This window comes from Mesoplodon densirostris, chromosome 18 (assembly GCF_025265405.1).
Source record: "Mesoplodon densirostris isolate mMesDen1 chromosome 18, mMesDen1 primary haplotype, whole genome shotgun sequence".
Lineage (NCBI taxonomy): Eukaryota > Metazoa > Chordata > Mammalia > Artiodactyla > Ziphiidae > Mesoplodon > Mesoplodon densirostris.
The window spans coordinates 48,652,211-48,679,913 of record NC_082678.1 but is presented as its reverse complement, the minus strand read 5'-3'; the positions used below and the strand labels follow the sequence as shown (position 1 = coordinate 48,679,913).

General features: G+C 47.0%; 1 protein-coding gene across 1 annotated transcript in view; it reads left to right on the top strand.

Annotated features, from left to right (window-relative positions):
* The window catches only part of VPS53 (VPS53 subunit of GARP complex), a 129,467-nt gene extending 115,577 nt beyond the window's left edge, over nucleotides 1–13,890 (top strand). The window contains exons 20-22 of the mRNA XM_060082862.1: nucleotides 9,562–9,699; nucleotides 11,446–11,550; nucleotides 12,021–13,890. Of these exons, the coding sequence (XP_059938845.1) occupies nucleotides 9,562–9,699; nucleotides 11,446–11,550; nucleotides 12,021–12,191 (414 nt within the window). The 3' untranslated portion in view covers nucleotides 12,192–13,890. The remainder of the gene's footprint in view (nucleotides 1–9,561; nucleotides 9,700–11,445; nucleotides 11,551–12,020) is intronic.
* Nucleotides 13,891–27,703: the final 13,813 nt, after the last annotated feature.

The following is a 27,703-nucleotide window of genomic DNA, read 5'->3' as shown; positions in this document are numbered from 1 at the left end:
TGCAGTGTTATTCATAATAGCCAAAAAGTAGAAACAACTCAAATGCCCATCAGTTGATGAATGGATAAAGAAAATGGTTTAATCTTGCAAGGGAATATTATTCGGCTCTAAATAGAAGTGAAATACTTACACATGCTACAACATAGATGAACCTTGAGAACATTATGCTAAGTGAAAGAAGCCACAGACAAAAGGTCACATAACGTATGATTCCATTTATATGGAATGTCCAGAACAGGCAAATCCACAAGACAGAAAGTAGACTAATGGTTGGCAAGGGGTGGAGGAGAGGAGGAAAAGAGATGTGATCGCTAATGGGTATGGAATTTATTTGTGGCGTGTTGAGATGTCTGGAACTGAATGGTACACTTTTAAAAGGTGAATTTTATGGTATATTGTATCTCAGTTTTAAAAAAATCAATTCCAGGTGGATTATAGCTCTGAAAGTGAAAGATAAGACAACAAAACTTCTGGAAGATAATAAGAGAATATTTTTATGACTGTGGGTTAGGCAAAGATTCCTTAACAAAACATTAAAAGTACCAATCATAAAAGAAGAGATTATTTGGAGTACTTAAAATTAAGGATGTCTTTTTCTCAAAAGACAAGCCAGAGTAGCAGATGATATTTGCAATATATGTAACAAAGTACTCATATTCTAAGTATATACTTTCTAAAATCTCTTAACATATCACTTATATGTGGAATCTTAAAAGGAAAAAAAAAAAAACCAATTTCATAGAAACAGGGAATAGAATGTTAGTTGCCAGGGGCTGGGGGAAGAAGGAAATGGGGAGATGTAGGTCAAAGGGTACACACTTTCAGTTCTAAGATGAATAAGTTCTAAGGACCTAAGGTACAGCATGGTGACTGTAATTAATAATATGGTATGATATACTTGAAATTTGCTGAGAGTAGATCGTAAGCATTCTTACCACATACACAAAAGGAGAGTTAATTATCTTGATCTTGGTTATCATTGCACAATATATATGTATATCAAATAATCACCTTGTACACTTTAAGTATATGCAGTTAAAGTATATTTGTCAATTATTCCTCAATAAAGTTGAAAAAATTACCTTAAAAAACCCCTCAACAAATCAATTAGAAAAAGATGATCAACCACTAGAAAAATGACAAAAGATTTGAATAGGCACTTCAGAAAGAGGCTCACCAAAAAAGCCAAAAAGCATATTAATCATCCAGGGAAATATAAATTAAAGTCACAATGATATTAGAATGGCTAAAATTAAAAAGGCCAATGATACCAAGTGTTGGTGAGGATGTGAAGCAACTGGAACTTTCATGCATTGCTGGTAGGAATGGAAATAGGCACAACCAAATTGGAAAACTATCTGGCAGTCTGTACTAAAGCTAAACATATGCTTACTCCTTGAACCGGCAATTCTGCGTAGATGCCACCCCAGAGAAATAAGGGTATATGGCCCCCAAAGGCATATACAAGAATGTTCATGGCACGTTAATGAGCAGTAGACGAATCCTGAGTGACAGAGGGCAGAAGTGTGGTCATCTTTGTTAGGAAGGAAGGGAGAGCGTTGACTGGAAGAGAACCTGAGGGAGCCTTCTGGGATGCAGGAAATGTCTCATATCCTTTTTTTTTTTAATTTTTTAAAAATTGAAGTATAGTTGATTTACAATATTGTATTAGTTTCTGGTGTACAGCAGAGTGACTCAGTTATATATATGTATATTCTTTTTCATACTCTTTTCCATTATAGGATATTGAATATAGTTCCCTGTGCTATATAGTAGAACCTTATTGTTCATCTATTTTATATATAGTAGTGTGTATCTGCTAATCCCAAACTCCTAATTTATCCCCCTGCCCTTTCCCCTTTGGTAACCATAAGTTTGTTTTCTGTGTCTGTGAGTCTGTTTCTGTTTTGTAAATAATTTCATTTGTATCATTTCATTTAGATTCCAAATATAAGTGATATCATATATTTGTCTTTCTCTGTCTGACTTACTTCACTTAGTATGATAATCTCTAGGTCCATCCATGTTGCTGCAAATGGCATTATTTCATTCTTTTTATGGCTGAGTAGTATTCCATTTTGCGTGTCTGTGTGTGTGTGTGTGTGTGTGTGTGTGTGTGTTGGATTGGCCAAAAAGTTTGTTAGGGTTTTTCCACAACATCTTATATGCCACATCTCTTTACCCATTCTTCTGTCGATGGAGGAATGTCCCATATCTTTAATGAGGCAGTAGGTGTATACATATGTAATAGTTTATCAAGCTATGTACTTGGTCTTTGTGTAGTTTATTGTGTGAAAGTTACACCTAAATTTTAAAAAAAAGAAGAGAGGGAAGAAACTAGGCATGTCCTCACCTTGGTCCATCCATTCTTCATATCTTGAACTGTCTCTTCTGTGTCACCTCATTGAAACTTAGCGTTGTATATATGGTCCTTTACCTTCTAGCAGTGGGCCTTTTATCTTGTCTCCTCAAGCTTTCCATCACTGTGATAGTCATTATGACCCCCAAGAGTTGTAGGGGCTCTTTAAGAAGTAAACCCCTCAGAGCTTTCCACTGCTGGGTGATGACGCCTCCCAGGCATAGCATGCTGGCCAGATCTGCACCCCAGTAGCCTATCAAGAAAATGAGCCACACCACCCCAAAATTTATCTGAGGCTCAAACAAATTTGGTGGATGGCCACCTCTTGCCCAATGCCTCATGCCTAGGGGGATGAACTTTTAGCCATTTTCAAAGATGAAAGCCAGCAGATTTTCATGATAAATGGGGCCTTTCACCTTCATTGCCCACAGACAGCTGCTAAGCCTATCAGACTAGCTCCCACCTTTTCTGACTGCATTACTTCTGGTAAAACCTGAGACGAAGGTTTCCATCTGTACAGCTGTCTGGTGAGGACAAAATTTTATTGTGACTGGCCGGGAATTGAAAAAGTCCTGTCCCTCAAAATATGGGAGACACTAGAGAGTTATGTCTGGCTCATTCAAAACTCTTCCTGTCACTTAAGACTGTACAATTATTTATGCATATAATATATCTCTGGGAAACAGAGAAAACAGGAAGTATCCCCATAAGTTTTTAAATGATCATTGATTTTTTTTTCCTGCTAGCAAATAATGCCAAGACATGCCTTTGATTTTGACAAGGCTCTGAAAGTTTGCTGTATGGAAGATAAAGTTGAATCCTCACTAGGCCTCAAATAACATAGTGTGGGAAAAAAAGAAGAAGAAGAAAAAGACTTAGTTCCAGTTAATAAAAGTATAGAAAATAATGTCAAGAATATCAGCTTCCCACTCAGCTTAGTCAGATCTTAACATGTTCCCACATTTGCTTTAGATCTTTTTTATATAAAGTAAATCATTACAGTTATGGCCGAAGTCCCCCATGGACCCTACCCTTCCACTCGCCTCCCTACATGCCCAGAGGTAATCACTATTCTGATTTTGATTTTTATCATTCCCGTATATGTTTTGATATGTTACATGTGGATCCATTCACAAAAGATAGATAATTTTGTTTTGCATATTTTTAAACTCTGTACAACTGGTACTATACATATCATTCCCCACTTGCTTTTTTTTTTTTTTTTTTAATGAAAGCTTCTTTATTTATTTATTTTTGGCTGTGTTGGGTCTTCATTTCTGTGTGAGGACTTTCTCTAGTTGTGGCGAGCGGGGGCCACTCTTCATCTTGGTGCACGGGCCTCTCACTATCGTGGCCTCTCTTGTTGCGGACCACAAGCTCCAGACACGCAGGCTCGGTAATTGTGGCTCACAGGCCTAGTTGCTCCACGGCATTTGGGATCTTTCCAGACCAGGGCTCGAACCTGTGTCCCCTGCATTGGCAGGCAGATTCTCAACCACTGCGCCACCAGGGAAGCCCCCCACTTGCTTTTTTTGCCCAACATAATGTTTTCTGAGATTTATCTATGTTGTTATAGGTTGTTTGAGTTCACTCATTTTCACTAAAATATCATATTCCATTGCATGAATATGCCACCATTTGTTTATCCATTCTACCGTTGATGAGCATTTAGGTTGTTTCCAGTCTTCTGCTTTTACAAACAGTGGATGCAGGGAACCGTTTTTTTGTTTGTTTGTTTGTTTTGTTTTTTTACATGGGCAAGAATTTCTCTAAAGGATATGAGTGCTGTGTTATGGGTTATGCACATCTTCCCGTAAGGAAATAGTACTGAGTTTCCCCCAAAGTGCCTCAACCAATTTATACTCTCATCCTAAGTGTGAGTTTCATTGCACCATATGCCTGCCAACACTTGGTATTTTTGACCTTTTTACTTTTGCCTTTCTGATGAGTATGAAATGGTACACAATTGTGGTTTTGATTTACTGGATTACTATAAGGTTAAGTATCATTTCACACACCTTGTGAGCGCTTGAGTTGTAGTTTTTTTGTTTGTTTTTGTTTTTGTTTTGTTTTTGCGTGTGTGAGTTGCCCGTTCAGATCTTTGCCACACCGCTGTTATTCTTGCTACTGGGGTTGCTGGTCTTTTTCTTATTGATTTTCAGGAATCGTTATGTGTTCTCAGTATTATCCCTTTGGCAGTATTGCAGAAATCCTCTCCCAGTTTGTGTCTTTTTACTTTGTTTATGTGTCTTTTGATATAGGCTTATGTTATTTTGAGGTAGATTTTTCCATCTTTCCTCTGTCTCACATTCTTCTCTTCCCTACAGAAATAATCTGTTTTCTTCTTAATGTTTTTCTTTTTATATCTGGGTTTTTAATCTGCATGCAATTGAGCATACTTGTTTTTTAGAGGCATGTGCTGGGTTTCCTCTGAGGATGAGCAGTGCTCACTTCCAGTGGGGCTCTGGGAACCGCTCTGATGCCAGGCGCTTTGTGGGGGTGCCTCTGACAGTCTATACTTATCTGCCTCCTGAATGCTTGGGTGCCTTTCTCTGTGAGCCCATGGCCTTCTCAAAAAACAGACACTAGGAGAGTAAGAATGTTCATCTCTGGAAACCTAGAAAAGTCCAAAATATCCTAGCGCTTTCCTTGTCTGCCACTGAATGAACTACAGAGTTTAGGCCTTCGAACAGCAGCACTAGTGCATGAAATTACTCTTTCCTTAGTGTAGCTTCCCACTGTTTTTTTAAATTAAGGCTTTATTGTTTTTAGAGCAGTTTAAGTCACAGCAAAGTCGAGGGGCAGATACAGAGAGTTCCCATATACTCCCTGCCCCACAGAAGCATAGCCTCCCGCATTATCAACATCTCCTATCAGGGTGGTACATTTGTTACAATCAAGGAACTTGTGTTGACACATCATTATCATTCAAAGTCTATAGTTTACATTACAGTGTTACAGTTTACACTCTTGGTGTTATATAGTCTGTGGCTTTGGACAAATGTATAATGACATGTATCCACCATCATGGTATTATATAGAGTAGTTTCACTGCCCTAAAAATCCTCTGTGCTCCACCAGTTCATCCTACCCACCACCACCAACCCCTGGCAACCACTGATCTTTTTCTTCCTCCATAGTTTTGCCTTTTCCAGAATGTCATAGAGTTGGAATCATACAATATGTAGCCTTTTCAGATTGGCCTTTTCACTTAGTCATGTGCACTTAAGTTTCCTTCCTATCTTTTTTTTTTGTGGCTGCGTTGGGTCTTTGTTGCTGCACGCTCGCTTTCTCTAGTTGCGGCGAGCGGGGGCTACTCTTCATTGTAGTGCGTGGGCTTCTCGCAGTGGCTTCTCTTGTTGCGGAGCACGGGCTCTAGGCATGTGGGCTTCAGTAGTTGTGGCGCAGGCTCAGTAGTTGTGGCTCGCGGGCTCTAGAGCACAGGCTCAGTAGTTGTGGCGCATGGGCTTAGTTGCTCCGCGGCATGTGGGATCTTTCCGGACCAGGGCTCGAACCCATGTCCCCTGCACTGGCAGGCAGATTCCCAACCATTGCACCACCAGGGAAGTCCCTAAGGTTCCTTCATATCTTGATAGCTCATTTCTTTTTAGCACTGAGTAATAATCCATTGTCTGGGTGTGCCACAGTTTCTCCATTCAGCTACTGAAGGTTATCTTGTTTGCTTCCAAGTTTTGGCAATTATGAATAAAGCTGTTAAAAACATCCATGGGGCCTCCCTGGTGGCGCAAGTGGTTGAGAGTCCGCCTGCCGATGCAGGGGATACGGGTTCGTGCCCCGGTCTGGGAGGATCCCATATGCCGCGGAGCGGCTGGGCCCGTGAGCCATGGCCGCTGAGCCTGCGCGTCCGGAGCCTGCGCGTCCGGAGCCTGTGCTCCGCAACGGGGGAGGCCACAACAGTGAGAGGCCCGCATACCGCAAAAAAAAAAAAAAAAAAAAAAAAAAAAAAAAAAAATCCATGTACAGGTTTTTTTTTTTTAATTTATTTATTTATTTTGGCTGCGTTGGGTCTTCGTTGCTGCAGTGAGTGGGGGCTTCTCTTGTTGCAGAGCACGGGCTCCAAGCGTGCAGGCTTCAGTAGTTGTGGCACACGGGTTCAGTAGTTGTGGCTCGTGGGCTCTAGAGCGCAGGCTCTGTAGTTGTGGCACACGGGCTTAGTTGCTCTGCGGCATGTGGGATCTTCCTGGACCAGGGCTCGAACCCATGTCCCCTGCATTGGCAGGCAGATTCTTAACCACTGTGCCACCAGGGAAGTCCCCATGTACAGGTTTTTGTTTTTGTGTGAACATAAGTTTTCAATCCTAGACACGTAATGAGTAGCATCATTGCTAGATTGTATGGTTAGAGTATGTTTAGTTTTTTGTTTTTTTGTGTTTTTTTTTTGCGGTACGCGGGCCTCTCACTGTTGTGGCCTCTCCCGTTGCGGAGCACAGGCTCCAGAGGCACAGGCTCAGCAGCCATGGCTTAGGGGCCCAGCCGCTCCGTGGCATGTGGGATCTTCCCGGACCGGGGCACGAACCCGTGTCCCCTGAATCGGCAGGCAGACTCTCAACCACTGCGCCACCAGGGAAGCCCGAGTATGTTTAGTTTTAATATAGAAGCCACCAAGCTGTCTTCCAAAGTGGCTGTAACATTTTGCATTTCCACCAGCAACTAATGGGAGTTCTGTTGCTCTTCATCCTCACCGGCATTTGATGTTGTCAGTGTTCCAGACCTTAGCCATTCTAATAGGTGTATAGTGGTATCTCGTTGCTGTTTTAATTTGCATTTCCCTGGTGACAAATGATATGGAGCATCTTTTCAAATGCTTATTTGTCATCTGTATATCTTCTTTGGTGAGGTATCTGTTAAGCTCTTGGTCCCATTTTTTAGTTGGGTTGTTTGTTTTCTTATTGTTGAGTTATTCTTAAAAAGCTTTGTATATTTTAGATAACAGTCCTTTATAAGATGTATCTTTTGCAAATATTTTCTCCCAGTCTGTGGCTTGTCTTCTCATTCCCTTGACATTGTCTTTTGGATAGCAAAAGTTTTTCATTTTAATGAAGTCCAGTTTATCAATTATTTCTTTCACAGATCATATCTTTGGTGTTATATCTAAAAAGTCATCACCATACCCAAGGTCATCAAGGTTTTCTCCTGTGTTATCTTCAAGGAGTTTTATAGTTTTGTGTTTTACATTTAGGTCTGTAATCCATTTTGATTTAGTTTTTGTGAAGGGTGTAAGGTCTGTGTCTAGATTCCCTTTTATTTTTATTGTTTGAACATAGATGTCCAGCTGTTCCAGCACCATTTGTTGGAAAGACTGTCTTTGTTCCATTGAATTGCCTTTTTGCTCCTTTGTGAATGACCAGTTGATTATATTTGTGTGGATTTATTTCTGGGCTTTTTCTTCTCAGTTGATCTATTTGTCTATTCTTTCACCAGTACTAAACTGTCTTGATTACTATAGCTTTATTTTATTTATTTTTATCTATCTATCTATCTATCTATCTATTTATTTATTTATTTGGCTGCACTTGGTCTTAGTTGTGGCACACACGATCTTCATTGCCGTGTGCGGGATCTTCATTGCAGCATGCAGGATATTTAGTTGTGGCATGCAGGATCTTTTAGTTGTGGCATGCGGGATCTAGTTCCCTGACCAGGGATCATCGAATCCAGGCCCCCTGCATTGGGAGTGCGGAGTCTTAACCACTGGACCACCAGGAAAGTCCCTACTGTAGCTTTATTATAAGTCTGGAAGTTGGGCAGCATCAGTCCTCCAACTTTGTTCTTCTCCTTTAATATTGCATTCGCTATTCTGGGTCTTTTGCCTCTCCATATAAACTTCAGAATCAGTCTGTTTCAATACCTCACCATTTTTTGAGAGCAATATTTCCCTCTGTGTTATCCCAAGTAAAACATTGATGGTTTCACCAGATTTTTATACCATTGTCAGAATTATAATCACCATGACCATTAAGTTAATAGTGTTTCTCATTAATGAGTTTGTCTTATCTTTAGTCGTTAATTCTCCTGTGCATAGCAAAGTACAGGGAGAATGAGAGAATTCAGGGTGTCATAGGGCCTGAAAGGGATACCATTCCACCCCTGCTTGATATAATTATGAAAAGCTTTCTGAGAGGAGCAGGCAGTGGTAGATACAGCAAGCCCTGTCCTGAACATAAGATTGACCATCAGAGTTGCAGTAGTGAGACTGTCACCCTACTGCTACCTTTGTCTGGTTGGTGGGCATGTGATTCCATTCTCCTAAACTGTCTGAACAGGCCAGTGTATATATGCCATTTCTGTGCCGGCAGTTGGTGGGCAATCAGGAAAGCTGATAGCCTTCCAAATAATTGGCATCCAAGAGAACCAAAAAAAAAAAAAAGAAAGAAAGAAAGAAAAAGACAGTTTGTTGCCAAGATACTGATGTTTAAATTTGATTTAATCTCCTACATCCTCACTAGCATCCAGAGAAATCCACAATAGAGCAGTACGGAATTACCATTTTTTGCCTGTTGAATAAGCAAAATTTTTATGGCAGTTTTCAGTGCTGATGTGGGTGCAGTCTGCACTATGTAAATAGGTACATTCCATTCAGAAAGCAGTTCAGGATACGTAAGAGGAACCTTCCAAATGTCCTTATCCTTTGATCTGTCCCAAAGACTGTCTCCTAAGGAAATGCCACTGATAGACCTAGAATTATATCTACACAGCTGTTCATCACAGTATTCATTATTTATAATAATAAAAATCTAGAAACAAAGTGTACGGGAATGGTTAAAAATATTAAAGTTACACACACACACACACACACACACACCATAGAGTACTGTATAGCCATTAAAAATCATGATTTTTTTTAAAGACTGCCAAGATGGGAAAATAGACTTCAAAAAACTTCATGTATTAAGTGGAAAAACCAGGTTGTAAAACTGTCTATACAGTATTACTCTAGCTTGTTATACACACACACAAACTGGTGGGAATGATACCACATTGAACTGTGACATCTTATTATTTTTTCCTGGGTCATAGTAATTATAACTCATGTTTTTCCTTTTATATTTGTTCATTTTCCGAATTTTCTCCAATGAGAACATATTACATTTAAAATCAGGAAAATGTTATTTATCAGTGTGTGTACACTAGGTATCGTGTCCCTATGAAGTGGCTGGTTCTATTCTGCTCTCTTCCCTCAGCTGCTGCTGGACACCCACTCCCTGAAGATGGTCCTGCTTGATCTGCCTTCCATCGGCTCTCAGGTGGTGAGGAAAGCCCCAGCCAGTTACACAAAGATCGTGGTGAAAGGCATGACCCGAGCGGAGATGATCCTCAAGGTGGGGCTTGTGTCTTCCTCGGGGTTTCGGTTAAAAGGGCCTGGTTATCTGATTGCTTATTCCAAGGAGTACTGAGTACTAGTCTTTGAAAGCACAGGTTAGGACCTATGCCCATCAGTCCTAAAAGATTGTCCACATTCTTTGGCTGAACCAGACTTTGGCCTCATCAGATATTGTTGAAAGTCAGTGCACTGTTACTGGGGGGTCAGTAATTCTATCTGACAAATGAATTCTTCATCGTAGTGGGATTCTCTTGTAATAAGATTTGACCAAGATTGGAGGTTGGGTGGAGTTGTCACTGTGAATCAGCGTCTAAGCCAGGGATCTCTCTGCTTCTCAGCAGGAATTTCTGGCCCAGCTATGAGTTACTCCGGTCCACGTAAGCCTCTTTGGCGCTCTGAACTCTGCCACTTTACAGGAACTCTGAACAGATGTTGCATAACTGATTCTAATCAGCAAATGGGTTTTCTAAAGCCCCATTTAATAAAATATACATGGGGTGATGATGCTGAGAATGTCTGAAGCCTTGAGCTCCTGCATATGATTTCCATCTGGATGTGTCAAGGGGAAAGGGGACCTATTGGGGAGGGGAGAGAAGGCTGGAGAAAAAACGGAACTGTCAGGGGATGCTCTTAGAAGGCCAGGGCCTGCAGGCCTTTCAGGTCTGTCTCCAAACAGAATGATTCAAATCATGGAGGAGTGAAAAGTAGCGGCAGGCCCTGAAATGTGTGGGACCAGGTGAGGGGCCCACACAGACCTCAGGCTTTGGCCTGAGGAAACTGGAAGCAGCCTAATCCATTTCTTCCCTAGTTGGTTTACTCACCAGGGTGGAGAGCACGGTTTAGAGAGAATTTCTGAGTGAATACTCCTTGCCAGTCTGAGTCCTATTCTCAGAAATTCAAAACAAAACCAGTCTGCTGGCCCGTGCGCTGCAGCTACTGAGCCTGCTTGCTCTGGAGCCCATGCGCCACAACTAGAGAGAAGCCCGTGCGTCACAACGAAAGATCCTGCATGCCGCGACTAAGACCCGACACAGCCAAATAAATAAAATAATGTTTTAAAATAAAAAGAAAAAAGAAAATTGAAGCAATGGTTGTCTTTGGAAAAGAAAAACAAAACAGTCTGCTGGAGGAAGGAAATCAGACGCCACACTGAAAACCAAATGGTAGTGAATGTGAGGGTTGCGATGCCATTGCTTTCCTGCTGTTGGTACATGAATTGGATGTAGTTAAATGAAGTTCCAGATTTTAAGTCTTGAAAAGAGTGAGGCTGTTCCAGGGTTTTTGTTTTTGAGAAAATGCACTTAATTCAGTGCCTTTTGAGGCCATCCTTCGGGAACAGTGATACGTCAGGACAGAAGGAGCAGGTACCACGAACCTACGAAATGTCTCAAACAGGGGACCCTGCAGCAGAGTGTTTCCCGTGGTCCTGATACTTAAAAAGTCACCTGGGACTCCCCCCAGGCCCTCTGAATTAGAACCTTCAGAGGAGGGACATAGGAAGCTGTACTTAAGAAGCAACCCAGCTTACATTTATGATTTAGGAAATTTAGGAAGCGTTGCACTAACTGAATGTCGAGATGAAACAGGCTGTCAGGACATTTCTGGGTTTGCAGCTGCTGCTGCCGCCTAAGGAGATCGTGCAGAGTCCGTTTTGTGATCGGCCTGCAAGTGAGGAAAGATAATCCTCGGCCTCCGATCATGAGTGTTCCCGGCAGGCCTTACTCTCGTCTCTCTCCCTCGGTAGGTCGTGATGGCCCCTCACGAGCCGTTGGTGGTGTTTGTGGACAACTACATCAAACTCCTGACGGACTGCAACACAGAAACCTTCCAGAAGATCCTGGACATGAAGGTTAGCTCCGCGTTTTGTTTTGTCCCCGGACACCTTCTTCTCACGCTCCGTGGTTAACTGGGGGATGGGATATGGGCCCCCGGGAGCTATCTCAAAGTGCTCGTGCCTGGCCCAAGCTGCACACCCAACTCTCAGAAGCCTTTTAAGGAGGAGGAGGAACCGGGGCCTGTGAATGTCCCCGTTCTGATGGCACCCTGGCGCCCAGCAGAGAGCCAGGCTCAGCGGGACTGCAGTGGAGAGGAGACTACCCTCCCGCATCCTGCTGCCTGGCCTCCGCCCTCTCAGCCCCTTCTGCCTCCTCTCCTATTGCCTTTTCTCTTCCTCTGATTCTCTCCCAGGCTGCTACCCAGGGCTGGTATCTCCCTGAAGAAAGCCTTAACCCTCAGCCCAGTGAATACCAGTTACTGCGCTTGCCCTCGGGCCCTTCGGGGCCAGAGCTGACGTCACCCTCCTTTCTCTCTCCGCCTCAGGGGCTGAAGAGGAGCGAGCAGAGCAGCATGCTGGATCTCTTCCGCCAGAGGCTCCCCGCCCCGCCCTCAGGGCCCGAGGGCTCCAGCTCGCTGTCCTTCCTGGCTCCAACTCCAGAACAGGAGTCATCTCGCATCCGCAAACTGGAGAAACTAATTAAAAAGAGACTGTAGGAGCGTCCAAGGGGCACTTCTCCCCCGGCCAGTGACCCACCCCCCCCACCAGCACCCAGATACCCGGAAGCCCCCCACCTCTCCTGTGCTTCCCCGACTCTCAGATCATCAGTCTTGAAACTTCCTGGGGCATTTGGGTCATTCCCATATTTCTCCCAGGTCCTGTCTTAATTCCTGTCCTAACCGGAGAAGACGGGTAACAGCCAGATTATAAAAAGGCAGTCGAGATGGTCCCTGATTCTTGCAGCAGAGGCAGCTGGGGGTGCAGGTTCCGTGCGCTTCACTTGCGGGTCCCGGGCTGCTCCCGCCTCACCCCCTGCAGTCACACCCTCTGGCATGTGGTCCTGTTCCTTTCTGTGCTTCTATCCCAGCACCGTGGGTGAGAAAGCCTGGAACTCACCCCTTCCTCCACCTGCAGCTGTGTGAGGTTCCCTCTGCGGCCGGACCCTTAAGAGATGTCCTCTGGGCTTGGCTCTAGGGCCCAGGTTATGAAGTGGAAGATTACAGGTGTGACTGGAAGAAAGAGGTGTGGCCTTTAGCTAAGCCCTAGTAGGGGAAGCTGGCTAAATAAGAAAAGCGCTGGAAGGGCAAGGAAGGGGCTGGGGGGGGCACCTGGGCAGCTCAGTCGATAGATTTCACTCTGCCCAGATAACCATGGTGTGGCTCTGGTAAAGTTATCCAGCCCAAGCTAATTGAGGTTAACATTCTCTTCCCACTCTTGAAAGAAGGGGTGATGGGCCCATCTCCAAACAGCCACTTCAGCTATCTGTCCTCGGCCTGGGAGCTGGAAACCCAGTGGACTCCCACACCTGGTTCTTGTCACTCTCGGTGTTTACAGATCCACACTTCTCTTTGTGTTTCATTCATGAGGAGTCATTTTCTGGAAGTCTCCATAATGGCATTGAGATGTCAAGCTGCTGTTTTGCCCCCCCAGGTGGTGGTCACAGCCAGGGAAGTCGCTTTCTTGATTTATTACACTGTCAGTAAGCTCCAAGGAGCCAGCAGAAGTCAGTAGGAGTTAGGTTAAGTGTCTTGTTGATGGGCGCTGCATGCCCTGTGTGCGTCCTGTACAGACAGAGCATGTTTCTCATCGGGGGAGTCTGCATCAGAATCACCTGGGGCTCTTTTTTTTTTTTTTACAAGTACAGATGCATGGAGATTGTGAATCAGTTAAGTCTGGAGTGGGGCCCAGCATCTAGGTTTAAAAGTTCCATAGATGATTATAATGCTTACTTCTTGTGAAGAACCATTGTAACAGAAATTTGCTTTATTGAAGGGTTCCCATTGCACATTTTCATAAATGTATATTCTTTCTGACTCTAAGCAAGTGTAATTACTGTATAATTGAGCTGGTACCCAAATGGTAAAGATTTTTTTTTTTTTGCTGATAGCCAGCAGCTTGACTATTGAATTTGTGTTGGTGGTGGGGACCATGGCAGAAATCGTGCTGTCCCCATACTGACTAGGATTCTTCTTGTTTTGATGATCAAGCCCCAAACAGAAGGTTTATTTATTACTGTCACTTTGAAATAATATATATAAAGGAGCACTCATTGATAAAAACAGTAGCTAACAACTCTGTTATTCAGCTAAATTATATAGATACTGTACCAGTTCCTTCCCTCCGCTTTCTCTAGCCCCTTAAAAAAAATAATAACTTAAAGTCACCTTATGTGGTTAAAATAAATATTCGTAATTTATAATTGATAAAGAGTTCGCTGCTGTTTTTACTCTGGACAGACTTCCTGATTGCTAGTTAGAGGTGCCCAGGCTGAAGAAAGTTCTGTTTGGATCATAACAGGGAAACGGGAACCACCATGGACGGGGTGTTTTGACCTCCAAATTCAGTTCTGGAATTGAAGCTAACTGTTGCCACGCCTCCCTCTCTTGAAGAACGAAGACCCAGTACCTGGGGCTTTCCCAGGAAAGGGCGCCGACTTTCTCATGCCTCGGGCAGCTCCTCGGTGCAGGTGGAACAGGACCGAAAGCAGACGTCCAAGGACCAATGTAAGAGTGACGGGCAGGCAGGGCGAGCGAGCAGGGGATGCAGGGGACGTGACACCAGCCCATCCTGAATTGCCATTGGACAGGGAGCCCTGGTCCCCCGTTTACAGAACGCTAGGGAAAATGCCACAAGTTCACAGCTGGAAATGTAATTCCTCTCTCTAGGAAGAGAAATCTCCAAAATAACCAACTTGCTTGAGGGTGAAAGCAAGTGTTTCACACTTCTTGTCTCCTCCAAGTCAGATTGCTAAAAATAAAATCCTTAAAACTGTGTTGGGCCATTTAAACAATAGCCTTGGAAACACGGACACATGAAAAGCTGGCGTGCAGAAAGAGTAGTTACGTTTTACACAGTAAAGAAACTTTTCCACTCTCTTTCTAGTATTTATCAAAATAGATAAGCCTCCTGGACCCTCAAGGTTCTATACCTTTGGGAGATATCGATTCCTGAAAATAAAGGGATTGCTTTTTTGTGTAAATATCGTTCATTTTTCCCCCATCTGGAAGTGATTTCGTGGCGCATATCGCAGCATAAAATACTACAGTTAATTAAAGCATTACTGGATGTCATTTGCTAGGATGTATTTCCTCACTGTTGACAGAAAACAGAACAGGCTATGGGAAGGAATTAGCGAGCCCATGAAGCCCGGGCTCCCCTCTCGGCGTCTACTCTTCTGCCTGGTGAAGATGCGCCCATTCCCTGACAGCCCGAAACCAGAACGTGATGTTCCTCAGCAAGGTCCCGGCATGTCCAGCGGTGGTGGAAACCCTCTGTAAATAGGTATAAAGCGTTCTGCTTCCCATTTGGAATCCTCCCTGTGCTCCGAATTTCTACCCCGTTGACCTTCCCTCCTCCACCTCCCGGCTCCAATCACAGCCTGCTTCTCCATGGGACTGCCAGAGGCCTTCTGTCCTGTGCACAGTAAGTCAATCCTGTTTCCTTAACAGCTGCGTGGGCATTTTGCAGTGAACCTCTGGGGACGTCTGATGTCCCCCTCAGCCCTGGAAAATCTGCGGCAGCGCTTCCATTAGGTTGGCTTCAAGATCATTCCCTAGTTTCCATTCTTTATTTTCACCAGCTCACCACTTCAGTAGGGTAGCCAGAAATCAATCCGATGAGAAAAGAAACATTTCCGTATACCCCACCCAGAAGAACGCTGCCAGATGATTGACCTGCCAGGTTCTCTTCCTTCTCACATACATAACCAGGTAAGTAGTGGGATCTAAAGGATGCGTCCGTTTGAAACAAAAGCAGTGTTCAGGGCTTCCCTGGTGGCGCAGTGGTTGAGGGTCCGCCTGCCGATGCAGGGGACGCGGGTTCGTGCCCCGGTCCGGGAGGATCCCGCATGCCGCGGAGCGGCTGGGCCCGTGAGCCATGGCCGCTGGGCCTGCGCGTCCGGAGCCTGTGCTCCGCAACGGGAGAGGCCGCAGCGGTGAGAGGCCCGCGTACCTCAAAAAAAAAAAAAAAAAAAAGCAGTGTTCAGAATCCATGAAAGGGGGCGGGGGGTGTGTATAAGTAACAGGGCGGTGAAGGTCACACAAGAGGCGGCTGTGCACACGCTCTGTCAGCCACGAGGCCGTGTGAAATGTGACCTGCTCCTTACCACTCGCCAGGCCTGAGCCCCAAGTGGGTGGCCACAGCGCTTGCCCTGTCCCTGGGCTCGCTTGGACAGGATGGCCATGTGACGACACAGCCTGCTGCTGGGTGCAGGCCGCATCTGAAGCAAGCACCGGCACATGGAGCCTTTGCCTTTTTAGGTCTGCTGCCCGGGATGTGCAGCTTACTCAAGCGTTTTCAAAGACTCCATCCTCTGCTCTCCTTGCCCCGGCAGCTGCTATTTCCGTAGCATTTAGGGATAAACCTGCAGACACTGAGAAAAGAGCTTCCTCCCTCCCCGGTGGTGTTGGCTGGACTGCCTGTTATGGAAAATGTGGCACATTTCCTCTGAATGCAAATTAGAAGGCTTGCCAAAGGCTGCTTTCCAAAAAACATGTCTTTAGAGATGGTGTCTGGTGTCCACAGAACCGATTTCAACGGACCAGTCCTGGCAGGGACAAAATTCTTGCCTGCACTCTTTTTTTTTTTTTTTGACCTTCAATGCCCAGAAAATGCTAAGCGAGATTATCTTGGGACAGGCAGACCTAATAGGGAAGCCAGAAGTTCACCAGCTATTCGGATTACTTCACAGTTGCCTTTCAAAGATGTTTCCCAAGGCCAGCGGAATCCCTATAATCAGCTGAAAAGTACCCGCCTGGTTCTTCCCATCCCCTTTGGGGATATTGATATAGAGAATGCTGGGCGATAAGAGTGATACAGAGGAAAAGCTGTGTAAATTCTTTGTCCCCTAAGAATGTTTATCACTTAATCTGAGAGCTCTGCTCAGCGATCACATAGAATTTGCACAATCGCCGGTGCCTCATCCTGTTTGGGGTAATTCTTCAACACGTGAGAAATTAAGAAGGGCTTCTCAACAAAACTTCCCTTTACTTCTGGGGCCATGAAAAGTATTTACCAAGTAGGCTGCAACTTTCAGGGGCACCAGGTGAAGTGGTGGAGAGAAACTCCAGCTTCTTCTGCTTGGTTGTTTCGTGCTGATGGAAAAGGAAGCCCCTTCTCAAGCAGAGGGGAAGCGCACCACCTGCTCAAGAGACCGCATTCCACGGAATTCCTCACAGACTAAAGTCCTGCGATTGGGCTGCCTGGGGCAGCCGCGGAGGCGCTTTAGCAGGCAAATGGAAAAATGGCCAATGTTGTGTAAAGAAAACATGAGTGCACACACAGAGACACCCCCCTCCCCCAACCTCATACCCACTCCCTGCTGCAACCCTGGCACTGCTCTCAACGGATCCCAAGTGTTGGCCCCTCGGCTGGCTGGCTTGCTCAGGCGTCAGAGAAGGGCGCTAATGGGCCTTATGGTCCCAGTGGATTAAGCCCTGGGCCATAGTTGCAGCCCAGCTACTGTCTGGCATGCAAATAGTACCTGACTGTGAGCGGGCCTGAGAGATCCAGGCCATTCCATGCTATTGGGTGGGGAGGGAACTGAGTATTTACTGCCTCCTGGATAGTTAAGAGACCTCATTGGATCACAACCCCTGTTAAGTGGGTATGATTTTATGGATGTGGACCTGGAAGCCTGGGGGGCAAATGATGTGCCCAAGGCGTATAGCTCGTGAGTAGCAGAGCCAGGATTGGTGTCATCCATGCTCCTTGCACTTCACAAGTGGTTTTCAAAGCTATGAGACCCAACTTTACATGGGACTCTCACTCTACGAATAGATAAAAGTATTTTATTAATATATATTGTGAGTTAAAGTATCTTTCAAAGCAAATCAGTGAGAACACTGAAACTGTTTCAGTTAAATAGAAAGCATTTCAAAGCTAAGGTTATGGATGGCAGTTGATATGCATCAACCCCAGCATCCAGTTTATTTCTGTGTTTTGCTTTGGTTGCATAGAATAGAGAAATCTTGATTTAATCTAGCTAAGAATTTGCAAACAGCATCAGTTTTGTTTTAAACAAGCCCTCCTCCCAATCCCAGATACTCTTTGGTTACCCAGATGTGACAAGGACTCTTTATCCTGAGGTCTACGTGGACAGAGCAGCCCTGGCAGTGCAGGTTAACACACCAGGGATCTGTAAAATCTTATATTTGCACCAATAACACATTCGCATGTTATGTTATTACTTTCGAATGTTCGGTTTTTAGAATAAGCTTAAAGTATGCACCCTTAAAGGGAGGTTAGAATCAAAGCCTTGTGGAGCTCCTTTGCCCCCTAAAACATCTCAAGAATTCCAGGTTCCCCAGAAGTCAGTTTGGAATCTGCTGTCCTCATCAGTGGCTGCTGCTCGAGGGGCGGGCGTGTTTGGCGGTGTCACCTTTGTACAGGAGAGAGCAGCTTTTCATCTGAGGTCCACACCCCTGAACTGTCACCCAAATCCTGTCCGAGTCACGCTGGAGGCCACCTTCTGGGTTGAGCCTTGCCGCCTTTAGAAAGAGGACATCAGAGGGCAAGGACCACTCCCGACCCCCTGCCCCTGTGCGAGGCAGCTCTTTTCTAAGAACAAAACTGTGCAACCAGAACTGGGGGAGGGGGCTTGGGCAACATTTGCAAGAAAGCCCATCCTTCTCTCAAAATCCCGACAAGCCCCAAATCTCACGCCTGAGGCCTCACACGTCTGTCTGTGTACATGCAATGCTTCCCAACCTTTTCAGGACTTGAAGCATAGAAATGATGACATTTGTGCTCCCTTGGCACCACACTGGGGCAAACCAGTTGAAGAGGCTGCCGGGGCCATATTCACGGGCCTGGGGACTGTGGCTGCTTCAGGGGACCGCCCCCACCCCGGCCAGCGGGGCTGAGGGGATCCACGTGGGCATTTGCTGTGCACTCCGGCCACGGCCCAGCTCTCTAGTTGGGAAGCTCTGAATTGGAGCATCAGCGTTCGGTGGTATGTGGGTTTATTTGTTTTTAGAACTTTGGTCAAATTTCCTCATTTATCAGTTGGGAAACAGACCGCGAGAGTTCCAGTCGTGAGCTTGCCCTGCACTGTGAAGAGGGCTGGCGAAATCCAAGCCACCTGCGTATATGCCACTTGCCACTCACCACTCCACCCTCCCCGGCTGGCCTTCCCTGGAGTCCCACCCCTCCCTTCCTCCCCCCTCCTCCACTCCCACCAAGTTTCTCAGAGCTTGTCCCCTTTTCCGTTCTGCCTGAAGAAGTGAACCAGGGCTTCCATGCTTTCTTTGATCTCCCACCACCCTCCTAGGCCGCCGTGCTACTTCTCTTGTGTCCTTCGTTACCATTTCCAACAAAAGGTTACAGCCATCACCTCCAGCCCCTAAGTGCATTCCCTCTCATTCAGCATCCATCTCAACTACCTTCCAGAAACGTCTCTGGAAGGATGACCTTCTTGCCGCACTTTCATCCTCTTTGCACTCTCCATGGATTTGGTGAGTCCTCCCTGCCCCTGGGAATTCTCCCTTCACTCCCTCGATGCCTTGCTTTCCTGGCTCCCTTAATGTCTTGGTCTCCGTCACTGATGCTCTTTTCCTTTTGAACCTTGACTGTGGTCAAGCCCCAAGGTTTTAGGCCTCCTGTGGTTTTCACTCCAGACTCCTTCAGAGAACTTTTCTGCCCAATCACAGGTATAAACACCAGCTATGCCTTCTGAGGTTTCTCAGATTTTTAGCCCTTGTCCGCCCCCTTCAGCTGACCCCAGTCTGCTTGCAGGTCCCATCATCGACTTGGGTGGAGCATCTCCAGGTACACTCGGCTCCCTTCCTGAAATTCCCCATCTCTAAAGGGCACCGCCTTCCTTTTCCTAGCTCCTCAGTCTCAAGGCCTTAGAGTAAGGCACCCTTGACAACTCTCTTTGTCAACCAATATGGTTAGTTAATCGTAAAACATTTTCTTAATGATTATACAAACACCAGTCACAGAAACCAAGAGAAAAATCTAAGTTGCCCCAGCAAATCAAGCCTCTCAGTCCCAGTCAGGCCTGGCAGGTGAGGTTTCCTCATGGGGAAGCCCTTCTCCGTGGTCTCCCAGCCGGGCCCACGGAGTTCCTCTTTGCTCTGAGGGCTTCTGCAAAGAAGCTGGCATAAGGCTCGCTCCACTGCCCTCCTCTCATGACTGCTAACCCCAGTGATTTTGAGTGTTTCTGCACTGCTGTTTCTATTTTCTTCACCTTATAAAATATTGCAATAATAATACTCATTTTTAAAGTACACAGTATTCATGTTAATAAGTTTAAACAATATAGAAATATATCAAAAGTCCTACTCCCCTTCCAGACTTTCTCTGTCTTACACTGTGGGGGGAGGGCACTTTGCAAACAAAATTAGTATTGAGCATACGTGCATATTTTTCTACAGCTAAACAAGAAATCTTGGATATCTTTTCCCTCAGCATATATAGAGCCACTCATTCTTTTTAAGGCTACATGGTGTTTTATAGTTGAGATAGACCATCGTTTACTTAGCCAGTCTCCTATCAGTATACAAATAGGTTTCTATTTTTTGGCAGTGAGAAACACATCACCAGTGAAAATCTTTCTGTAAGTATCTTTGCTTACTTGTGCCCACCTTTTTGTAGGCTACTCTCCTAAAATCGTTCAATTCCCATTTTAAAAGATTAAAGGGCACGCACATTTGAAATGTTGTTAGCTCTCGCCCAAATGCCCTCTGCAATGATTGTTACACTGCACACTGCCGTCGACCGCGTGTACGTGTGTACCGTCTTCTCCACATCCTCACTTGCCCTAGATGTTTTTTCCTGCTTCTTGACTGAGAGGATGTAGTTGCAGCTCTATCTGTAGAAACCCAGTAAGCAGAAGTTCCCCTTTGGCTTTCACTGCACAAAACCAAATGTGACCCAACCAGTGCTGTGTCTTGCTGCAAGAAAACTTTCTAACTGAGCAAAAGCCCCGTGGCTTCCCTCATGGTCAGGGCTCCTAGGAGACATGCTTTGTTGGTTCGCTCATGAAAGCAGCGGTCATCCTTCGTATATGTAGAGTGTGATATTCAGTTGAGCATCCCTTCTGTTCTTTATCTCTGCCCTTTCCCCAGATTCCATCAGCAGGCAGGGCTCCCTATATGCACTGTCTTCTAGCAGTGATGCTATGGAGATAACAGCTTAAATTCTTAGCTTCTGAACCCCTGTAGAGACTTTGTGATTCTCTAGTAGAGAAGAAAGTCTTGAACACCACGAGAGTCACAAGAATTGTTGGAATGGCGTTTTGCTTTGTTTTTGTCCTTTATTCTAAAAGTTACCCTTTACATTTTAAGAGCCAAAATGCTGGAGGACTTTGCACACAGCCAGCACCATCAGCAGAGGGACGGTGCATCTTGACATAAACATTTTTTTCCATAGAAAAAAGAGGTGGGGGGAGGGGGGATTTTGACCAGCAGGTATGAATAGAAAAGGAAGAACTAGAAGGGATATGACTTGATTTTGAGGCTGGAAGGTCCTGGAGAAGAAATCCAGAACCCTACCACTCTGGGCTGAGCCCCAGTATAAGAGAAACCCCCATAAGTTTGAGGGAAACCCTGATCTAGAAGCCCTTGCCTGGCTTCCAGCAATTAACCTGGGAGACTGCAGTCCCCGCAGAGAAGTGAGGTGTTCAACAAGGCACCTGAGGAGGAGAGATAGTGTCTGTGTTGTCCGGCCACGTGGGCCCAAGGGCGGGCACACCTCACAGAGTCCCTCACACCCCATCATGGGGAGGTGATGGCTTCCAAGCTCCCTGAGCTCCCAGAAGTAATGAAAGGGCCAGCTCATTGGAAGAGACTTCAGGCTGGGACAACTAGGGTACAGATCAGGTGGCATATGGACGTGAAAAGCAGAGGGTGGGGCTTCCCTGGTGGCTCAGTGGTTAAGAATCTGCCTGCCAATGCAGGAGACACAGGTTCAAGCCGTGGTCCGGGAGGATCCCACATGCCGTGGAGCAACTAAGCCTGCGAGCCACAACTACTGAGCCTGCGCTCTAGAGCCCATGCTCTGCAACGGGAGAAGCCACCACAATGAGAAGCCCGCGCACCGCAACAAGGAGTAGCCCTCCGGTCGCCGCAACTAGAGAAAGCCCATGTGCAGCAACCAAGACCCAATGCAGCCAAAAATAAATTAAATAAAAAAGCAAAACAAAACAAAAAACTACGTTGTAGAGGCACAAATGCCAACCAGTGCCATTAAAAAAAAAAAAAAAAAAAAGCAGAGGGTGGCATTCCTTGGCCAAGCAGAGCAAATTTCTCCTCTGTAGAGGCCAGAGAAGTAGGAAGATGACCACGGACCAGGCACTCACCACCAGCCACCCCATCCTTGCTGCTGTGATGTTACGGAAGCCTCCCCAGATGCCACCCAGGCAAAAGGGAAGGATGAGAGTAGTAATTACCCAAGAGCCACTAGTCATTTTCCAGAACTATACTGTGAGCAAGACACTTTTCCAGTCTAGAGAGAAACGGGGGGTTTACGAGCTAAACTGAGCTCAGTTTAAAAAAATAAAAAGAGAAGTAACCTTTTGTATGCCAGAGTACAGTCACAAAACAATACCCGTGACAAGCGCAAAAGGAAAAGTAACAGCTTGCTGCCGTGTCCTTGACATGGCATTTCCAGGAGCACAGCTGGACTAAACCAGCCACCCTAACTCTTGCTTCCCTTTGTCACCAGTGCAACATCTTTGCAGGATGCATGTCCGGGAGTGGAGCTAATTGACTCCAGAGGCAATGAACTTGGGGCACTTGTCAAGTCTGCAGTGCTCTCCACCCAGTGAATCTAAGCCAGGGGAGAAGGATGACCAGATCTTCAGAGACCTCATGGCAGAGCTTTGGTCATCATCCCCTCCTCCCTTCTTTGCCTGCCTGTTCCTTATTTGCTGCTTTAGTATCAGCACAGGTGTCACTCCTTCCAGAAATCTTCCCCCAGTCTTCACCTCCCTCTCTCCACCAGGCTCTCCTCACACTCCATCTCGCACAAAGTAGGCCCTTGGTAGGTGCCGATTGAATGAATGGGTCTAACAGGAGATCACACACGAACCCCAAAATCTCTAACCCAGAGCAGGTTTTGATAAGAGCTCTCAGCCTTGGGAGTAGAGGTGAAGTGGATTCTGGGGAACAAGAACAGGGTATCTGCTGATCAACAGTCTTCCAACGAGGAACACAAAGCCCAGATTCCTTAATGTCCGTGTGTGATGGAAGGCCTGGGCTGCGCTCGTATTAACTACTCTTTTTATTACAAGCATGGAGAATAGGTAGGCATTGTGCCCTGTCTTGGGGTTTGTAAGATGATGATATCTGACATTCTAGAAGCTTCTGCTTCCAACACAGCCTGCTAACAGCAGAAGGTCCTTTCTCAGATGGCAGACAGCCTTGATGCTAAAAAAGGCATCCCTGGAAATAGCAGAGTCTACCTTTCAGTCTTTGAAAAGCAAGGTGTTGAGATGGGAGTTGGGTGATATTTGATGGGTGTCTGGTGGGGCAGGGGGCCCAGCTGGGACTGAAGTCAAGTATCCCCGTCATTCTCAGGTCCAGATGCGCTCTTTGCACGCAGGACCTGGAAGCCTCTTAGAGAAATCCCAAGAGAAGGGCCCAGAAGGGTAAGCCTGGCTCAGGTGAGAGGGATTTGGAATTCAAAGGGGTTTTTTGCTTGCGTGTTTTACTATTTGTCTCTTGGCCCAGCCCTGCACGGTTCAAGGTGAATCCTAGGGCAGGAAGCAGGCATAAAGGAAGCGGCACTGCAACAGGACCACCCTGTAAACGCAACCAGAAGTGGGGAGAGGCACTTAGCTGCGGACCACAGCACAGCTCGGGCACCTCCAAGCTACGTGGCCCTCCCCCTGCACCAGCACTGGCAACAGTGCCCCGGGGCTTTGGTACCCACAGCGGTGGCGTGGCTGCAGCCCCTCTCTAAGTGCCTGGTGGAGCTGATGGTGGTCTCTGCAAGGGCACCCTGTTGGAGGGCCGCCGTGTGGGGCACTGTCCCCCAACTTAGCAGAACCAGAGGCTGGGGCAGTGGATGCAGGAAAAGGAAAAGAAAATTGATGGCAGGCATCCTCTGCATATAACCAGATTTATTTATGAGCATATGAGAGACAGAGATTTCCAGAAATACTTGTCATTGGTTGGGGTCATCCTGCAGAAGTACAAGGCAAGAGTCAATAAAATTCCAGTTGACCCCCAGCTGATACGACCTGGGAAAACATGAGACTCATGGAATTTTTCATTGGTACCTCTTCTCTCACCTCAAGTTCCTACCCCACCCCTGGCTAATTTTCCTCAAAACTGAAAAACATTTCTTCAAAGGCATGTAAATGCCTTCGGCAAGTCTCAGGAGCTCCCAACAGTACATAGTTGCAAACCACAGCCGCCTCCCGCTGGTGGGTATTCTGCTTTGAATTTGGGGGAGGAGAGGAATGCACTTAGGGACACTGGCTCCAGGGAAGGACAGCAGAGCCAATTGGCCGCCCCCAGGCTCCCTCTCTCCACCCTTTCCCACGCAGCCTACAGACCGAAATCCCCCCAGGGGTCCTGGAGGCTGCCTTTGGAGAGTGGCTGTGCAGACTGGCCCGTTGTTGCCTGCACACCCTTCTATCACGCCCTTCAGCCAAGGAGCCAAGGGTCTTAACTTCAGTTGCTCAACTAAGGGCTATTTTTCTGGGATGCAAGTCCTTGTCTGGTGTGAATACGCAGAACGGAGCCAGGAGTGCAAGTGTATTGATGTCGTTCCAACGAGGCCGCGAGCCCCAGCTCTTTGCAAAATCCCATCTGGGTTTTATTTTGCAGATGCCACGGCCCTTTTTCTGTGTAACTAGGGAGCTTTTGGGAGAACAGCTCTCAGCTTACACTTAGGAGGCCTCAAGGGTGGAGCCTGTATTTGGGGTCCTCAGGTTCCCCACACAGGGGTCACTGGCCTGACTCCACCCCAAGCTTCATTTGGTGTCTAGGTGAGTGTCACCACTGAGGCTGGGCCAGATCCCACCTCTCCACCTGACCTGGTGGTCTCCCAGGTGAGAGGTCAGAAAAGGAGCCTGGGGGCTTCCCTGGTGGTGCAGTGGTTAAGAATCTGCCTGCCAGTGCAGGGGACAGGGGTTCAAGCCCTGGTCCGGGAAGATCCCACATGCCACAGAGCAACTAAGCCCATGCGCCACAACTACTGAGCCTGCGCTCTAGAGCCTGCAAGCCACAACTGCTGAGCTCGTGTGCCACAACTACTGAAGCCCACATGCCTAGAGCCCGTGCTCCACAACAAGAGGAGCCACCGCAATGAGAAGCCCATGCACCGCAACTGAGAGTAGCCCTTGCTCACTGCAACTAGAGAAAGCCCACGCGCAGCAACAAAGACCCAACCCGGCCAAAAATAAATAAATAAATTAATTAATTAAAAAAAAAAAAAAAGAAAGAAAGAAAAGGAACCTGTTCCCTCAGGCCCATTTTGCTCTGAAATGGCCAGCCTTTGGTGTCCCTGGCCTCCGGTTCAGGCCACCTTTGTGAGTCCCGGGAGCACAGAGGTATGAACCAAGCTCACCAACGCATGTGTGCACAGACTCCTGTGGGCTGGGCTGTGTCAGTACGTCTTTTTTTTTTTTTTTTTTTTTTTGCGGTGCGCGGGCCTCTCACTGTTGTGGCCTCTCCCGTTGCGGAGCACAGGCTCTGGACACGCAGGCTCAGCAGCCATGGCTCACGGGCCCAGACGCTCCATGGCACGTGGGATCTTTCTGGACCCGGGTACGAACCCGTGTCCCCTGCATCGGCAGGCGGACTCTCAACCACTGCGCCACCAGGGAAGCCCCAGTACATCTTTTTAATGCAGTTTCTTTATCGAATATGGCAGTTCCCTTTCCATGCTCTTTAAAACCAATAACCTTAATCTTAAGACACTTAAGTAAACAAAATAAAGTCCTATTTTTTTAAGCATTTTGGTTGACATGGGTGTATATGAACGCAAGGGGGGACCTGGTTTAATACTAAAGCCAAGCCACTGCCTCATGGTTCCCGGAGCCCGGAGACCCAGGGGGCTGAGACCGCAAGGTGCCTGGGGCCCTGGGCACATGCCAGCATGCTGGAGCCCACAGTGCTTTTAATCCACTGTCTGGCTGGGTTTACTGAAAACAAGCTGCTCCAAAAACAATAAGCAGCCGCCGTTGTGGGGGGTCCCCCCCTGCTCTTGTCTGACTCAACTCCCGTTTGGGCATCAGCTTAATTTAGTGGAGAAAAAGGGACAATGCAGGATTGGCATTCATTGTGACGCAGCTTTGTTCCTCAGACCCTGCTGGAGAGGCCTCAGGGCCAGAAGCCAAGTCCTATGAGGACACCAGTCTCTGTGATCCAGGCAGGTGATGATGGCCACTCGGAAAGGACAGCTCTGAGAAGAGGCCACTCTTTCGGCAGGGTCCGTGGTCTCGTTTTGTGCAACTCACCCCTGATTTCTAGGTGCAACCCAGATGCTCCTCAAAAGAAGGCCTGTCTTCGAAGCCAGACCAGGAGGGGGTAAAGTGGAATCCATTGTCTTTCCCAAGCCTTGGTTAGAGTTTTTTGGTTTTTTTTTTTTAAGAAACGTCCTTTGGCAAACAATCTGGCAGAAGATGTAGGACAATGATGAGCCCAGGGCGTGGGGCTCTTCCCAGGGACTATAGCAGATATGCAGTGCGGACTCACGGCTCAGGGCTAACGAAACACAGCTGTCTTCCAGGGTCGGTGCTGCATGGCTCCCATGAGGTTACAAAGGAAGTCCCTCTGCTCTCCCACCCAGGGGCACTCATGGGCAGGCTGAAGTCAGATGGTTCCTGTCGTAAGAACCCCTCTGCTCATCTCCACCAGGACTGCCACGAGTTCGCGGAGATGCAAGTGCAGGCAGGACACCTGGGCCTGGCCGGGCATGCCCCGCACGTTCTCCTCGGAACCCAAGCAGCTTCCAGTCAGCTCCAGCTTATCTCTGAGCTCTCTGAAGACAGTCTGGACAGGAGAGGACAAACCTGGGGTCCCAGGTGTCTTCTGATTGGCTCAGCAGGGTTCTGGGAACCATGGAGGGGAAGACTTTGGTGCAGCTTCTCCATCAGCGTCAGGTGCCCGGGCTGAATTCCTCTTGAAGCCCCTCCAGTTTCCTTTGTGTGTATCAGTGCTGGGCTCCTCTGTAAGGAAGGAGGCCAGGGTATGCAATCAGTTTACGCTTTGGGAGCTCCTTGGCCATTGTCCTGAGGCTGAGGATGTCCTGATCTCTATTAAAGCCAAGACGTTCTTCTGGAGTTGGGGAGAGGTTATGCTGGAGATCAGACAGTACTGTTGTAGGCTGGAGCTCAGGACATAGATGCTTCCTGGGCCCAGTTTGATGGCTGAGATGCCCACGTGAAGTCCTGGGCCACCTGCTTGATGACCCCAGTGCCAAGGAGGAAGGGGTGCCTCAAAGGTGTCCCCTTGATCTGCCTGGACCCTCCAAAGCTGGCAGCTTCACACTCCCTTGCTCACTTCGGCAGCTTTGATGTCTCTGTGGATCTCTGTCAGAATGTGAGTAATCTAAGCCCTTCAGAATTCCCCTGAGAAGGTGGCAATTCAGGGCTCCCCCTAGATTCCATGTTTTAGCGGGTCCAGGTGGCGATCGCTCCCAAGACAGTCCACAGCGATCCAGGCTTTGGTGGAGACAGTGGCTGCCCTGGCCTAGCATGATGACCTTCCTCAGTCTCATCCTCCTCTTCCGGACTCATGACCTTGGAAGAGGGAGCAATTGCCATCTTCCTGGACACCTTTTCCCAGCTGGCCAAGCTTAGGGAAGAGTTCTCAGGATCTACATGGGAATGCTGGTGGGCAAACTCCCGCTAGGGCGCCGAGTCCTGCCACTGCCAGCAGACCGCCTTTCCACACCCCCAGGAAGCTCTTAGATTCCTCCCGTGATGCCCCGGGTTGGGGGCAGTCTGGGATGTGCAGATGGTGAGGTCAACAGGGGTGGGGAATTGTAGCCACACAGTTGGCCCAATCTCTAAGACCCACTGCTTACAGTACGTCCTTGCAGGAACCATTGA